Source organism: Harmonia axyridis, chromosome 7 (genome assembly GCF_914767665.1).
Source record: "Harmonia axyridis chromosome 7, icHarAxyr1.1, whole genome shotgun sequence".
In the NCBI taxonomy this organism is placed as follows: Eukaryota; Metazoa; Arthropoda; class Insecta; order Coleoptera; family Coccinellidae; genus Harmonia; species Harmonia axyridis.
Window position 1 is genome coordinate 13,460,103 of NC_059507.1, and position 15,883 is coordinate 13,475,985.

The 15,883-nt window shown below is 36.2% G+C and overlaps 2 protein-coding genes across 3 annotated transcripts in view; one reads left to right on the plus strand and one right to left on the minus strand.

Annotated features, from left to right (window-relative positions):
* Positions 1-15,883, plus strand: part of LOC123684299 (vesicular glutamate transporter 1) — a 94,753-nt gene that overhangs the window by 12,143 nt on the left and 66,727 nt on the right. The window lies entirely within an intron of this gene.
* On the minus strand, positions 10,977-15,617 carry LOC123684300 (tubulin polymerization-promoting protein homolog). The gene is made up of 4 exons (XM_045623500.1): positions 15,289-15,617; positions 12,016-12,288; positions 11,408-11,616; positions 10,977-11,239 (listed from the first exon to the last, which is right to left on the minus strand). Exons 1-2 carry the CDS (start codon positions 15,586-15,588, stop codon positions 12,100-12,102), a joined length of 489 nt encoding a protein of 162 aa, XP_045479456.1. The 5' UTR covers positions 15,589-15,617; the 3' UTR covers positions 10,977-11,239; positions 11,408-11,616; positions 12,016-12,099.

The following is a 15,883-nucleotide window of genomic DNA, read 5'->3' on the forward strand; positions in this document are numbered from 1 at the left end:
AACATCGTTGAAAATGTATCTAATATTTTTCCGTATTCTGTGAAAGTGAAGAACATCGTTGAAAATGTCTCTAATATTTTTCCGTATTCTGTGAAAATGAAGAACATCGTTGAAAATGTATCTAATATTTTTCCGTATTCTGTGAAAATGAAGAACATCGTTGAAAGTGTATCTAATATTTTTCCGTATTCTGTGAAAATTAAGAACATCGTTGAAAATGTATCTAATATTTTTCCGTATTCTGTGAAAGTGAAGAACATCGTTGAAAATGTATCTAATATTTTTCCGTATTCTGTGAAAGTGAAGAACATCGTTGAAAATATATCTAATATTTTTCCGTATTCTGTGAAAATGAAGAACATCGTTGAAAATGTATCTAATATTTTTCCGTATTCTGTGAAAATGAAGAACATCGTTGAAAGTGTATCTAATATTTTTCGGTATTCTGTGAAAATGAAGAACATCGTTGAAAATGTATCTAATATTTTTCCGTATTCTGTGAAAATGATGAACATCGTTGAAAATGTATCTAATATTTTTCGGTATTCTGTGAAAATGAAGAACATCGTTGAAAATGTATCTAATATTTTTCGGTATTCGGTGAAAATGTAGAACATCGTAGAATCGAAAACCGTACAAAAAGTCATAATGTTTGATACTAGAAATAATCCATTAATGACGATTCCATATTTATTATTATGCATTTTTATCATATATATAGAAATGCAATGTAACTTGATTTGAATTTAGAAAGTCTATGTGTTTCCTCCAAAGAGTAATAAACATAGATAGACGGAGTACACGCAATTTTTACATGTCCCCAACATGTTTAGATTACGTTGTCGGATTGTGATATATTTTCAAATCCACAATTTTGCTATATCGTTATGAATGTATATTATATTGAATGAAATATATTTATTTCAGTGATTCCCGATTAAATATGCAATTTTGAATATTTGGAATTCGATATTTTTCCTAATTGTCGAATTTATAATAAAAAGAATATTTATTATTTTCTGTATCTACCTGCTGAAATCCAAGGTTTGGCAACTTTTGCTCTCCTAGTGTCATCGGTTGTTTCACGTCGTTTGGCGCGCTTGAAGTTTGTTTTCTGAATTTCTGATATATTTAGGTATTCATCACAATATATTTTGAGCTGATATGAAACGTTGATTCACTATGGGACATGAGAAGTGCGTTCTTTGTGGAGAAACTCGCGAATTGAGTGAACTATCGTATCACTGATATGTTTTCATTTCCGCGCGCTTCATGTCAAATTTGATAGTTCAAAGGTAATCTTTTCATCGCCAAAATATATCCACAAAATGCAATTCCTTCAACACTTCAGCAATTCCAACGAAAAATTATTTGTTTTCCTCAAGCAGTGACTTTTCGAAGAATTTTTTTTTGTATTTCTTTTGTATTACTTTTCCTCTATCTCAAAGGGTTAACAAGTTGTAGTTCAAGTATCATCAGTCAACTATTTCCTTGGCAAAATCCAGTTCAAGATATTTTAATTAAATTGTGAAATGACGCATCCGTTCCCAATCAAATGTCGCCAACATTGTATCATTTCACAGTCCTGAACAAAGCAGATTTTCGAGTAGGGTTGATATTCATCCTCTGAAACCAATCCAACGTTTCACGTTTTGTGATATCGATATGCTGAAAAGAACCCTCCCCGCGTCACCGTTGGATGTTATAATAGGCTTTCCTGATGAAAGCGCGAGCACGAAACTCGGATCCATGCTAATGGCCTGATTAAGAGATTGTGACAATCTAATGGCCGTACGCCGTTCTGTGTAATGCCCTTAACGGACTTTCTTGATGAGGTGCCTTTTGTGAGCTTGAAATTAGGCGGAGGACTTATTAAAAATAGATACCTCGGCAAGGAGGAATCCTTATGAATTTTGATGCTTGGAGGGGAGACCGCGGTCAATCTTCAAAGACCATAGATGGCATTCAGAGTTTGGTCCAGATTTGCGTGAAATAACTTTGATGTCAGATAGAACAACTTTTTTCATGAAGAAAGTTTATATAAACATACATATATCCTAACAAGCTTCGTTTTCGAGATACAGGGTGTTAAAGCTTGAAAAAAATCAGTTTTAAACTTATAACTCTAGTATTATTATACCTGACAATAAAAGTGCAACACGAAAGGTTTACTGCCGGATAAGGTCTTTTGGACTGCAGCATTATTGACCCTATCTTGTGTTACCTCTGACGGTTTAGCATCGCCGCAACGATTACAGTGGTGCAAAGAACGTCAACATTGCAATGTGGAATGGCCTCAGGTCGTTTTTTCTGATGAATCTCAATTCTCCTTGGGTGCACATGTTGGCCGAAGAAGGGTTAGTGCACGTCGAGGAGAAAGACGTGAACCTCAGTTTGATGTTGAGCGTCATGTACACCGGACAGTAGGCGTTATGGTATGGGTTGCTATTACACATGCAAGTAGGTCACCTTTAGTCTTTATTCGAGGTAACATGACAGCGCTGCGTTACCTTCAATGAACAGTGGAGCCATATGTTCTCCCTTACCTTAATCGGCTCGAGAATCCAATATTTCAGCAAGATAATGTCCAACTTCATGTTGTCAGAGTTAGTTTAAACTTTTTCGAAGCGACCAATGTGCATCTTTTGTCATGGCTGCCCAGATCCCCCGATCTTATGCCCATAGAGCATGTTTGGAACATCATGGGTAGAAGGCTTGGAAGCTTTGAGACATGAAGTACAGGTAGCTTGGGATAGTATCCCCCAAAAAGAAATAGACCATCTTATTGCACCAATGGTGAGACGTTTTGGGGAGTGTGTAGTTAATTATTCAGTGGCGTAGATATAAGGGTGCGATGATCCCTTTTATATTGAAAATCTACACTACTGTCTTTTTTTTTGAGAAATTTATTTCATTTCTGAAAGAGTTATAATACACTACGTCAATTTTTGAACATTCATCTATCACTTATGGGAAAATTTGGAAGATTAATCTTTGTAGATTTTCGTGGATAGTGTTTGCTTTGTACTCGAATATCTCGAAAATGGTAGATTCTATGAAGAAACTCAAGAGACCTTTTTTTCTAGTGTAGCTCTCTTTTTCTGTAGTAGCTCTGTTGATTTCAGAAATGAATTAATTTTCCCGAAAAAAGGCAGTAGTGTAGATTTTCAATAAGAAAGATCATCGCACTCCTATATCTACGCCACTGAATAATTTAGTCAAGAGACACTCACCTAATTTGAAACATTACATCATCTAGACTTCAATACCTAAAAATTAAAACAATTGATGTGATAATACCAGCATTACAAGTAAAAACTGATTTTTTTTCAAACTTCAACATATATTGCAAATTTAAATAAAGTTATATTTCAATTTTTACTTACTTCCCGCTGTCAATAAGTAGCCTAAGCTATCTCAGTGAGTAGTACTCAGTTCAAACAAATGTCGTAACAGACTACTTACTATGTCAGTAATAAAAAAAAGTGATTTGAGTCACTTCATTGGAATTTTTTCAATGTTAATTTCCAGAAATTCAAGACACATAAAAAGATACACAATAAAGATTAGTTAAAAGTTCAATGATTCTTCGTTTCATGTTTTCCATTAATTTGTTCATATTTCGCATCTATGTTTCATCAGTGGGAATTGTTTGCTTCAGCCTCCCCCAAACTAAACCCTGACTGCGTCATAGCGATCCAGTTGATAAATTCAAATCGATGAGCCCAAATCTCGATAATATGTTGCAATGTAGATAGTATGAATCCACTCCTACTGGATCCCTTCCTGAGATTCAATTCGTATCCCCAAGGAGCGATTTCGAGCTGAGGAGCCTTCAGGGAAACGTAAACACGCCGTTACCACAAATGAGATTGGGAAACATCGTCAGGCCCATTTCCCGAATCAAAGTTCCGATGAAAAGGTTGCCTTTCAGTAGATCGATAGGTGTAATATCGAATCTTGCAATGGGGAAAGTTTGTTCTACATCTTGGAAGGTATATTTTAGGCCAACGTTAGGGTTGACCGATATATAATTTCTTTTATGAAGTGGCTTCGAGAAAAAAGTCAGATTTTGAATTCATATAGTAGTTTCAGAATGTGGGAATTTAAAATCTGATTCACTAATCGAAAATGCCTCATGAAATAAAATCTGAGTGGTTTTCTAACTCTCCTCGTTACATATCTAGAAGACATACCTTTCTTGCTTTCCCGTTTTGATCATCATTTCTTCTTCTGCAACACAACATCTCAATTGTTGCTTATCCAATAGTGCCGTCCAGGACTTAACTCGTTATAATAAAAATCATTATCAACAGAATTTAAATATCAGAATTAAGACATCATCTTGCCAAAACCTTCACTGTTTGTTATATCTTCTTGATATAATTATATCTACTTTTTGTCTGAGATTACAATTCCGAATTGACGAAACATTAAAACCAACCAAAAGAAAGATATATTATCCAAAACAGTACAAATTCAGTAAACGTTTAATAAATTGAATAACTAAATTAACATAAAGAAAGTAAATAGAAAACATTTCGGAATTTTTGCATTTTTCTCATCATTTTATCTCATGATTCTCATCATTCCTCATAATCTCTGAGCTTGTTCGTGTTAGGAGAGCAGATTGTTTTCTGTGTACACTTGTTAAAGCGTGTCATCGCCACTTCAAACACAAAAATCCCAATTATTGACCCAACACCTAACAGACTACACTTTGACACCACGCAATCTATTTCTCCGATATCGATATCGGAGAAATGGAAGTCTCTGAAATTGTTATTTTGATGGTAAATGTTGATTTGTATACTTATTTCACAGAATAGTAAGACAGAAGATTTATGAGTACCTGTTGAGATTTCTACCTCTGTAAATCCGTACCAGAGGAGTTAAGTTTGTAACTCATTACTGAATACTGAATTCACAATCTTAAAACTTGTATATTTATTTCACAAAATTACATTGTAGAAATTGTAGGCTAACTGAAAGAAACTGTTCCTCTGGTACGGATTTATAGAGTTAGCGATCTCAAGAGGTAGTCATACGTAGATCCTTACTCTTCTGTGAAATAAGTATGCAAATCAACATTTGAAATCGAAATAACAATTTTAGGGAGTTTAACTCCTGCTATATTGGAGAAATAGATTTTGAGGTTTCAAAGTATAGTCTATTCGATGTTGGGTCAATAATTTGGATTTTTGTGTTTGAAATGGTGATGACACACTGTAACGAGTCTACACAAAGAACAACCAGCATACTGAAGAATTGTAAATCGAGTTTTCACTTTTTAGGAATTTTCATCCTGTAGAATACCGCTCCAATCGTCTATTCAAGTCTTTTTTCAATGATAACTCAGAAAGGAACTTTCCAAAGAAGCCATATTATCTCGTTTTCCTGGAAGTACTGAATAAAAGTTCGTGAGACGACTTTTTTTCTAACGAAATATTATTTCATCATTTTCTTTTGAGATACTTCACTGCTTGTTCTTTGCGAACAAATCCCTCTAACGAGTTGACTGGCTTTAAAACTTTCAGGAAACATTAATAAGCCATACTGGTTCTACGTGATTTGGAAAATAATATCGAAATTTTACGTTCAGCTGGGTGGTTGAATGTCCGGAATGTTAGATAGTCTGAATTCCTACTGTTGCGACAGGCCAAATTGCTATCAATAATATTAAGTATTCAATAAAATCAAAATGGAATGGTCAATTCTTTTGCTCTTTTGTTGACTGGAAAATATCACCTTGCGCAAATTTTATTTGTGCAATTTGTGGCAAAAAGTCACGAGCAATTATATTGGATCATTCAATTTTTCATCTTAATTTAATGAGTATAACTTCGAAGCAACGGCTATTGCCCTATAAACAACAATGAAAATTTCAAGTCTTATGTAAAATTGAGTGTTGATCGTGTCAAAAGAAACAAGAAGAAGAAGAAGGCGAGTTATGATTTGAATAGTAGACCTGAAATTATTTACTATTTGAAGGTTTCTCAAGGGAAGTTTCCATGTTGCCATGCAGCGCATGTCAATTGAGATAACATCTCTTTATGTCCTAGTGATATTTGAATTTCAGCTTTCACATTTATGACGAAATAGTATATTGTGCAACAAGTGGGGAAAGTCCAACTTTTCTCGCGAAAGTGGAAGTTGTGGAAGTTTGTGGCACGAGCCTGAAAGGCGAGTGCCGCAAACACACGAGCGAGAAAAGGACTTTCTCCACAAGTTGCACACTATACTTTTCCTACAAATGCACAAATTTCAATAATTCAAGTAATGGACTTGATTCAAATCAAAATGGCCTTCGTTGACAGTATGTGCTAATTTATTGCGTTTCCATAGAAACGACTCAAAAGCGCAATTTCATTGGTCTACCAAGCGAGGTGTGGGCAAAGTGCCGTGGGGAATAATATTTCCAACAGTATGAGCAATACATAGTTTTGAAATTGAGTAAGCTGTGAAGAATACGCTACTTTCCATAGCAGTTGTAGGAAAATTAATTTTTTAAATTTTTACTGTCCTAAAAACCACTCAAAGTCAGTTCTGAATACTCATAAAGTAATAGCCAAGGCTACTAAGGATGTCATCGGTTTCATTAACAGCATCTACGTTTGAGTGGTTTTTACTGGCCTAAAAACCACTCAATGTCAGTTCTGGATACTCATAAAGTAATAGCCAAGGCTACTAAGGATGTCATCGGTTTCATTAACAGCATCGACGGCCGGATCCTTGTCCAGCTCCTGATATTTGCAGACTATGTGTTTGGCTGTTTCTACCTCCTTTCCACAGAGCCTGCAGATCTCATTTCCTGACTTAACTATGCAGTACAAAACGTATTTGCACCGAAAGTGTCCCGTCAGCAGTCCCACCATTACCCGAAGCTCAGCTCGTGGTAGCTTCAGGAGCTTTCTGGTATAGGTCGGTGAAATTACCACAAATTTCTTTGCCTGCGCAAGACCTGGAGCCTTCCTCCAGAGGGTTTTCCAATTGTCCCCCTCCCATTGTTGGATCCCTGTATTTTTATTGTATTGGTATTTCCCAAGCCCACAGAAGGGCTCAGGACCAGCAGGTGTCAACCTTGATGCAAGTTCCTCAGTTTTTCCATTTCCTTCAATACCACAATACCCGGTACCCATAGTAGAGTTACTTAATTGCCTCTGTCCAGTTGTTTCATGGTATTACGGCACTCCCATGTCTGGAGACACCCTTGGCCTGGCTGTCCGTAGTGATGTAAATACGCATCTCTTCGAGGTTTTTTTTTGTGTCACTCTTGGTCCAAGTGTAGATAGCTAGTGTCTAGGATTGCAGGATACAGGGCTCACCGTCCAGGGATCTAGAAATCCTCGTTTTAGGCCCATATACCCCAATAACCATGCCTTTTTCTAATTTTGATCCATCGGTATACCATAGGGATTTGTCCTAGCGATTTACTAAGTTTATTGCACTGATACGGTCTTCAATGACTCTTTTAAAGGGTGCTTCGAATTCGAAGATAGTTGGCATCACATCTGACGGTCTTGCCAGTAGTTTTGAGTCTTATTGATTCAGTATCTCCATGTGTCCAATCTAGTTTCCTGGATGGAGATTGCCATTAGGTGATATTCCCATTGCTTCCAGCAGGCTACATTCCTCACATATAGGTGCAAGGGAGGTAGATCGAGTATGACCTCAAGTGCTGCTGTGAGAATTGTGTGTATAGCTCCCGTGACACCAATAAAGGCCAGCCTCTGCAGTTTCTACAGCCGCTGTGTGTGGTGACATCTTCGGTTTTTGTCTGACATGTTGGAGACGCATAGGTGGCAAGTGTATATGAGTAACTTTGTTCCTTTTTGATCATACATTATTGCCATCAGGTCTTGCAATTGCAAAGGTACTTCGTTTCAAATTGATGACAAGTTTAGAAATGAGGAGGATCCTTTATGGACACGAGTGCATTCGCACTTCTCAAGACAAACTATCAACTCGGATAAAGTACATTGTAGCTTTTATCGCTATGTCTGCTTTGAACACCCTATAATTTGAGAATCAGCCTTGACCACATTTTTTTGATCAGCTTTTTTTATTGAGGGCCTAAAGGTCTACAAAAAACAAACCTAGCATTCAGGGTCCTGGTCTTGTTAACGTTGGGGGAGTCTAGTGAAAGGTTTCCACTACGCAAAGTATCTGTAATTTGAGAATACATCTTGTGTTAGTTATCCAAATGAAAAATATAGATTTCAGCTCTAATACTTATGACGTATCTAGTTGAGTTTTTAATGGTCATTCTTGCATGACCCTACTGGTGACATTTCACACAGAAACTTTCAATTTTTATACCAAGACGTGCACTTACGGTTCACAATCTTTTAGTTCAGTGGTTCCCCTGGAATTTTTCTCCAACAACCTTCCCATCAAATTTACAAGTTCCAGCGAATAATACAATACTTATTATTGCCCTAGCAACAAAGCAACCTCATTTTTCATTCAGCTCGTACACCATATCGACGACGACACTCAATTTCCTGAGCATTAAAAGATCGTCGGTATTTCGTTTTTCGAATACAGGGGGTGCAGCTATTTCCTAAGTAGGCGATGGTGCATTTTCCATCACGTCCGAAGCCCACTTAAACGTTTCTATACATAATAACGTTGCGCTGGCCCGTCGAAGGGGAACTGGGTGGGGGTGGCCGTGAGCTTTGCTGGTAAGTGGAGTTGTAGGGGCAGAAAGAATGCACCACGTGACGGAATTACCCGATGAAGTGCGTATTAGTGGCGTGGTAAGACGTGTCGGGAATCGAGAAGCATAGAAGAAGACGTTTGAGGGTTGACATTGCTCCAGATATTATTCTTTGTCTTATTGCTCATTTTGTATTCAGTACAACTGCTTGTTAGTTTGATTTTTATGCTTAGTTACCAATGTCATTGTTGAACATACTCGTTCGTATTAAGCTCTTGGGCTTTATGGCCATTTAGCTCAATGTAAACCGAGAAATCATTTTTGAATCTATTTAGAAAGGTTTATTAAACAGAATTTAAATATCAATATTTGAAGAATTCATTTTGAACTGTTCTATGGATCATTTGATGAAATTCAATGTTCTCTACTTTATATTTTCTTCACTGGTATATCTACATAGACGTACAACTTTGCTTTAACCGTTTTTTTTTCGAAATTCTAGGCTTTATTGTAAAAAACTGTTTATACATTTATGATTCAGGTACCTATTGTCCATCGCTGGCCACTACTTTCTCACTTCGAGGGAGCAACGTCTGGAGAATACGGCGGGTGGGGTAGGACTTCCCATTTAAACGTTTCCAATTATATCTTGACCACTTTCGCAACATGGGGTCGAGCATTGTCATGCTGTAAAATCACTTTATCATGTCTCTCTTGTATCGCGGGCGTTTGTCTTTCAATGCTCGGCTCAAACGCAAAGATTGTGTTCGATAACGATCGCCTGTCACTGTTTCAGTCGGTTTTAACTACTAATAATGCACTACGCCCAGCTGGTCCCACCAAACACTGAGCATGACCTTGGAACCGTGAGTATTCGGTTTGGCCATCGACGTGGAAGCATGGCCGGGATATCCCAATGATTTTATGTGCGTAACCAACTGATTTTTCGTCTCCAGCCACAATGCGATGCATGAATCCCTTCCGTCTTTGCCTTGCAAGCAGCTGTTCACAAGCAAATAAACACCGTTCAACATCTCTCGGCTTCAACTCGTACAGCACCCAATTTCCTTGTTTTTAAATCATTTCCATGACTTTCAGGCGTTTTGAAATGGCTTGTTGCGTCACTTCCAATGATCCTGCTAATTCTTGTTGCGTTTGACACGAGTCTTGATTAAGTAATGCCTCCAATTCTGCATCTTCGAAAACCTTCTCTCTTCCACCGCCATTCTGGTCTTCGACGTCGAAATCACCGTTCTTGATGAGTTGAAACCACTCTCGGCTCGTGATAATATTAACGATTGGACATTAGTGATGTCATCATTTACAGAACCATAAATATGAATATAAACAATGTGCTCATTTATTGACAAAAACCACCATTACTTATAATTGGTATTGTTAGACAATTGGATTGATAGAAAATTGGAAATTCTGAAAAATACACTGTGCAGGAAAAAACCGATAGAGAAACACTCTGGCAGAATCTTTCTGGGTTGGGTCATTCCAAAAAGTTTAAGAATGTGAGATCTAAAAAGTATCTGGATCTTAAAAGCAATAATGCTACATCTCCCCACTGAATTCCTCTCAGGTCATTGCCACCTAAGGAAGCACCTCATGAAAATCAGTTTAGCTGAAAACGACGAGTTCAGATTCTATTGAGTGGAGCATGGAATTCCGGATCACCATCACTAGCCAACGAAAAAAATGCTTTAGACTAAAGTCTTGTAGAAGTAAAGAAGTAACCTCCTTGAAGTCATCCCAGTTACTGGAGTTCATCAGAACTCTGGAGCTGGAGAGCGAGCTGTAGACTATGACGACTAATGCAGAGAACTGATCTGATGGAGGGAACAAAAAAACCATAAAGTGCAATGAAACCCCCTTTAAATATCTAAATCTAATCTAAATCTTCAGCATTGTCATACTGGCTCTTGCTTATGCCAGAAGAGTTGCTAATGTTATAGAAGCAAACAGTTGATGACCTGTAAAAAAAGAAGGTGGTCCAGATTTTAGTGCAATAACTATGGCATCGAATTATTTTCATAAAAAAATTCCTTCAATCATATATCCTAACAAGCTTCGTTTTCGAAATACAGTTTTTCACTGACAACTCTAGGATTATTACATTCATTGTTTTAATTTTTAGGTATTGAAGTCTTGTTGATGTAATGTTTTGAATTAGCCAAGTGTCTCCTGCCAAACTTATCCAGTGGCGTAAATATAGGGGTGATCCTTTTCTTATTAAAAAAATTGTTTCACAGAAATATCGAAAACGTTGATATGTCTTTCGATTTTAATAGTCTGTATGAATCAAGCTTGAAATATTTGATGTTATATAATTCCATATGAAAAAAATACAAGAAGACGAAAAAAAATGTTTGAAATATTCTGATTGATCATGATCATGAATCTTCTAATCTTTTGCAACTTCGGCCTTCTTAGCTGTACCAGGCAAACCGCAATTTTCCAGTTTTTCCTTGAACTCTCCAAAGTTACCATTCACTTCGTTAGACAAATCTAGCAGGAATTCTTGGAACATTTTGAAAGTGATCCTTCTCATTCTGAATTTGTTGAAACAAACACCTGGAATATCGTGCGTTATCCAAGATTTAAAGTACCTTACAAAATTCTATTCCCTTCACATCTTTCTGTCATTCATATCCTTTTATTAAAATCTGTCAGTTTATAATAACTAAGTATTTATATGAAATTCACTACAAAAAAATTGCGATGTTTGTTCTTATACCATACCTGTGTGTGTCGTTGTAACCATGTTCATGTCTATGATATTAGCTTGACGTAACCAAAGGTCGACTTGTCGTATTCCTATTGTGGTTCCATCTGATTCTTCGTCCATGAATTTTGAGAAATTTTTGAATTGATGCCTTAGGTCTAGTCCTCCTTGTGCCATGAAGAATTTTGATGTTCATCACCACTTGAATAATTTTGGATTCAGTTGACTGCGGGTATCAAATTATACTTTTAGGTTTCAAGAACATTTTAAGTAGGTATAGTATATCCAAAGTCACTTGAACTAGTCCATAAAAACGCTTGGCCAGATTTCCCTTTGAAGTGGATACCGCGATCTACTAAATGCAGGGGTTTATTTCAGAGTATTGTTAGGCAATAAATTCGCAGGTCCCAAAGGAATTTCCGTAAATTTGGACAACACTTCTATAATCGAAATATTATGGCTTCCTCCAAGTGACTTTGGATACACTATACATTGTTATGGAGATTTTGATAATGTCGTTAGTTATATATCTAGTGGAATGAACAGGAATTTTGCAATCACAATCAATTAAGAATTCCATTCATAAAAAGGGTTTGAAGTATTTCAAAGAAATAGGTTGCCTCACCTAGCAAATATATAACTCTTTAACTCTGTATCATGTTGCGTACAATTGAAATATAACCGATTGGTTTTCTATTGTTTGTGTTTTCTAGTTTTTGGGATGTGTTTTGTCGTATGTATCCTTTCCCTTATAATTCCCAACATATCCAGAATTATCTGCTTTGTCTTCTCTTCCTTCTATTCCTTTGCCTTTTCCACTTTCATCGAATCTTTCCTTGTGAGTTCCAGTATATTTTGAGGTATCGGTCAACCTATCGACGCCACCAACATGGACTGCCTGAATGAAAACAAAATGTATATTTATTGTTGTTGGAGTCTTTTTTTTAGAATTTAAGGAGGTTAGTTTCCAAGGGCGCTTTGATCAACGAGCGCTCAAATGCTTCAGACTCTGAGTCACTGTCTGATATAAGATAGAGCCTATTTGTGACATAATAATAATAATAATAATTTATTCATCCTGTAAGACATTTTACATGTATAGGACAAGTCATAAAATCAGTGAACAATCACAATTTAACTGAAAAATATTCGCTAACTGAGTAATAACATTTTTCTAACATTAAAACCTTAACTACTTTCCTAAATTCCTTAAAACTAAGACATTGTACACTTCTTGGAAGATGATTAAAAAACTTCATACATTGATATAAGGGGGACTTTTCAAACTTAGTAGTCCTGTGTTTAGGGATGGACATAATTCTATCATTTCTAGTGTAATAGCTATGAAATACTGAGAGCTTCGTTATATTGTTTTCATTCTCTTTAGCATATAAAAGGCATCTGAAGATAAAAATTGATGCAACAGTCAAAATATGATAGTACTTGAAAAAGGGTCTGCATGAGGTTCTAGGTGTAAGATTGAACATCATTCGCAGAATCCGTTTTTGTGCTATGAATACTCTATCAACATCGGATGAGTTTCCCCATAACATAATATTATAAGAAATGTGACTATATACAAGACTATAGTAAACATTTATGAGTGAATGTAAGGGAATAGTATTTCTTACTCTACTTATAGCATAGAAGGAGCTATTAAGTTTTTTGCATACAGAATGGACATGCGATCCCCACTTCAAGTTCTGGTCAAGATATATTCCCAGAAATCTTGCACTTTCTTTAGCTTCTATAACAAAGTCCAGATACCGCAAGGTTAGCCCACCCAAACCATAACTCCTATTTTTGAAGTAAATACATTCTGTCTTGCTGATATTAATCATTATACTATTTTGACGACACCAGTCTACAAAATACTGTAGCAAGAGTCGACATAAACTCTGCAATTCCTCGAACGTCTTGGCGCTAATCACCACTGAGGTATCATCAGCAAACAAAACCAATCTCAACATGTTCATGAGAAGATTAAAATCAGTGTAACCGGATGACAAAAAAAGCATGTTCTTCAAATTCATAGGTAAGTCATTTACAAACAAAAGGAAAAGAAGTGGCCCTAATACAGAACCCTGAGGTACGCCCAAATTAATATTCTCTTCCTGCGAGTAAGTGCTATCAACCCTTACAAGTATAGTTCTACTCTCTAGATAACTTCGAATCCATGTTAGAAATATACCCCTGAATCCCATGTTGTAACATTTATCAACAAGGAACTCATAGGAAAGACTATCAAAAGCCCGTGACAAATCAAAAAACAACCCCGCGACGAACAAATCTTTATCAAGGCATTCATGCACGAACTCAACGAAAAATAAAGCTGCCGTGTGAGTCGAGCGACCTGACCTGAAGCCATGTTGTGCAGTGTCTAATATATTATACTTATCTATATAGTTAATCATTCGATTATAAACGATTCTTTCAAAAACTTTGGAAAAGACACTGAGAATAGAGATAGGTCTGTAATTAGAAACATCATGTACATCATTTTTTTTATGAATAGGCAAGACTATGGCTTTTTTCAAAAGATTAGGGAATACACCTGAGCTTATTGACAAATTAATTATATGGGCAAAATGAGGTGCGATTGCAGGTCCAATATTTTTCAGTATACGTGCTGAAATATGATCAATGCCCGAACACTTGTTGTTTTTCAAATTATTTATTACATTGATCACCTCATTGGCCAGAACTGGTTGAAAAAAGAAGTTGAAATTCAAAATTGAAGAGGTCGTGCACGTATTGGACAAGTTAGAATTATAATAATCGTGCAGAGCTTTTTCAGTTACTGAGGAAAAATATTTAGCAAATATAACCGCTAGATTTTCAGGGTCAACATATGATTTTCCATCAATAATCAACTCAATGGGCCTGTATTTTTTTAACGTTCGGTTTGTTTGGGAATTCACGATACTCCACACTGTTTTATTTTTGTTGTCAGAGGTTTCAATCAAATTACTGAAATATCTAGATTTTGTTTCCTTGATTAACGAGTTATATGAGGATTTGACTCTCCTATAATTGTCATAGGTAGATTGGCATTTCATGTTAGTATACAGCCAATAACAATTATCAAGATTTCGCTTAGCTAGGTGAATAGCGGGAGAGATCCAACGCTTGTCATATTTAGTATGATTATTAGATCGAATTAATGGAAACATTTTTTGGAAACTATCTTCAATAAGATACATGAATGCTCCAAAGCATTCATCAACGTCATGGGAACCATAAAGAAAAGAAAAATCACAATTATTTATAAAATTACTAAAATAGTCAAGATTTTGAGGGCTCAAATCCCTGACCAATTTATGTGAAAGAGTTTGTTTCGGAATAAAACCCACTGGAAACTTGAGTGAAAGAACTCTATGGTCACTAATATGAGCCTCATAAACCTCAACACTAGATGTGGGAAAATTTATATTGGTCAAGATGTAGTCAATCTTCGACTTGAATGTGTGGCCATTAACATTCCTAAAAACTCTTGTAGGATTAACTGATGAAAAATGTAAATTGTAGCATTCAAGTAAGTCTAAAAATAATGTCCGATTAGGACAACCATCTTTCAAGATATCTACATTCAGATCTCCGCAAACTAACATTATTTCACCTAATTTAGAAACATGATTCAATGTGAATGAAAAATGTTTGACAAAAGATGCAAAGTCACCTGAACAAGGTCGATATATACTAAGAACAACATATTTACAAACTTTAGCTTCTACTATGGTTCCACAAACTTCAAACACATAACAAGAACTACGATTGAAATAGGTTCTCGAGACCCATCTTGTACTGAACAAACAGTCCCGAACTAAGTAGTTTTAGGTTCTGAAGTGGAAGAAACTACAAGTAGGTAGGTATATATTACATGTAAAAGTGTGGTTACCTGAGTTGTATTGGCTGTGCCTGGAGCACCACAGTTCACCAATTTTGTTTTAATATCATCCACCGGAATACCCTTTGCTTTAGCTAAACCATCAAGAAACTGATTGAATGTTTTAAAATCAATCGTTTTGGCCTTCAGTTTACCGAATTCAATACCGGTATCAGTAGTTGTCAATTTCTTGTCGAATACTTGTGCTTGTTTTAACCACTTATCAATTTGGGTTAGGGTTATAGTTTTACCATCTGATTTTGAATCTCCGAATTTCGAAAAAGCTGTGAATTGTTTGTCCAAATCACCCATGACAGGGTTGTTGTCAAAAGATTAGCACCATAGAAGTATTCAATGTTTTCGGTGATTGATATTGCTTTCAAGTACTCTATGTAGAGGTGGAGGGAGCTACGATTTGAGAATTTCTATTGGTAAAATACATTTTAGACAACTTTGGTCTCGTGTTTGCCTCTATTTAGGTCTCTATGTCCGACAATCTTTACAAACGCCTCTAATTCTACAATTTACATCTATTTTGGAATGATGATCCCATATAAATTTCAACTTTTCCAGACATAAAGTGTGCTCAGGTGTATTCAGGGGCGTG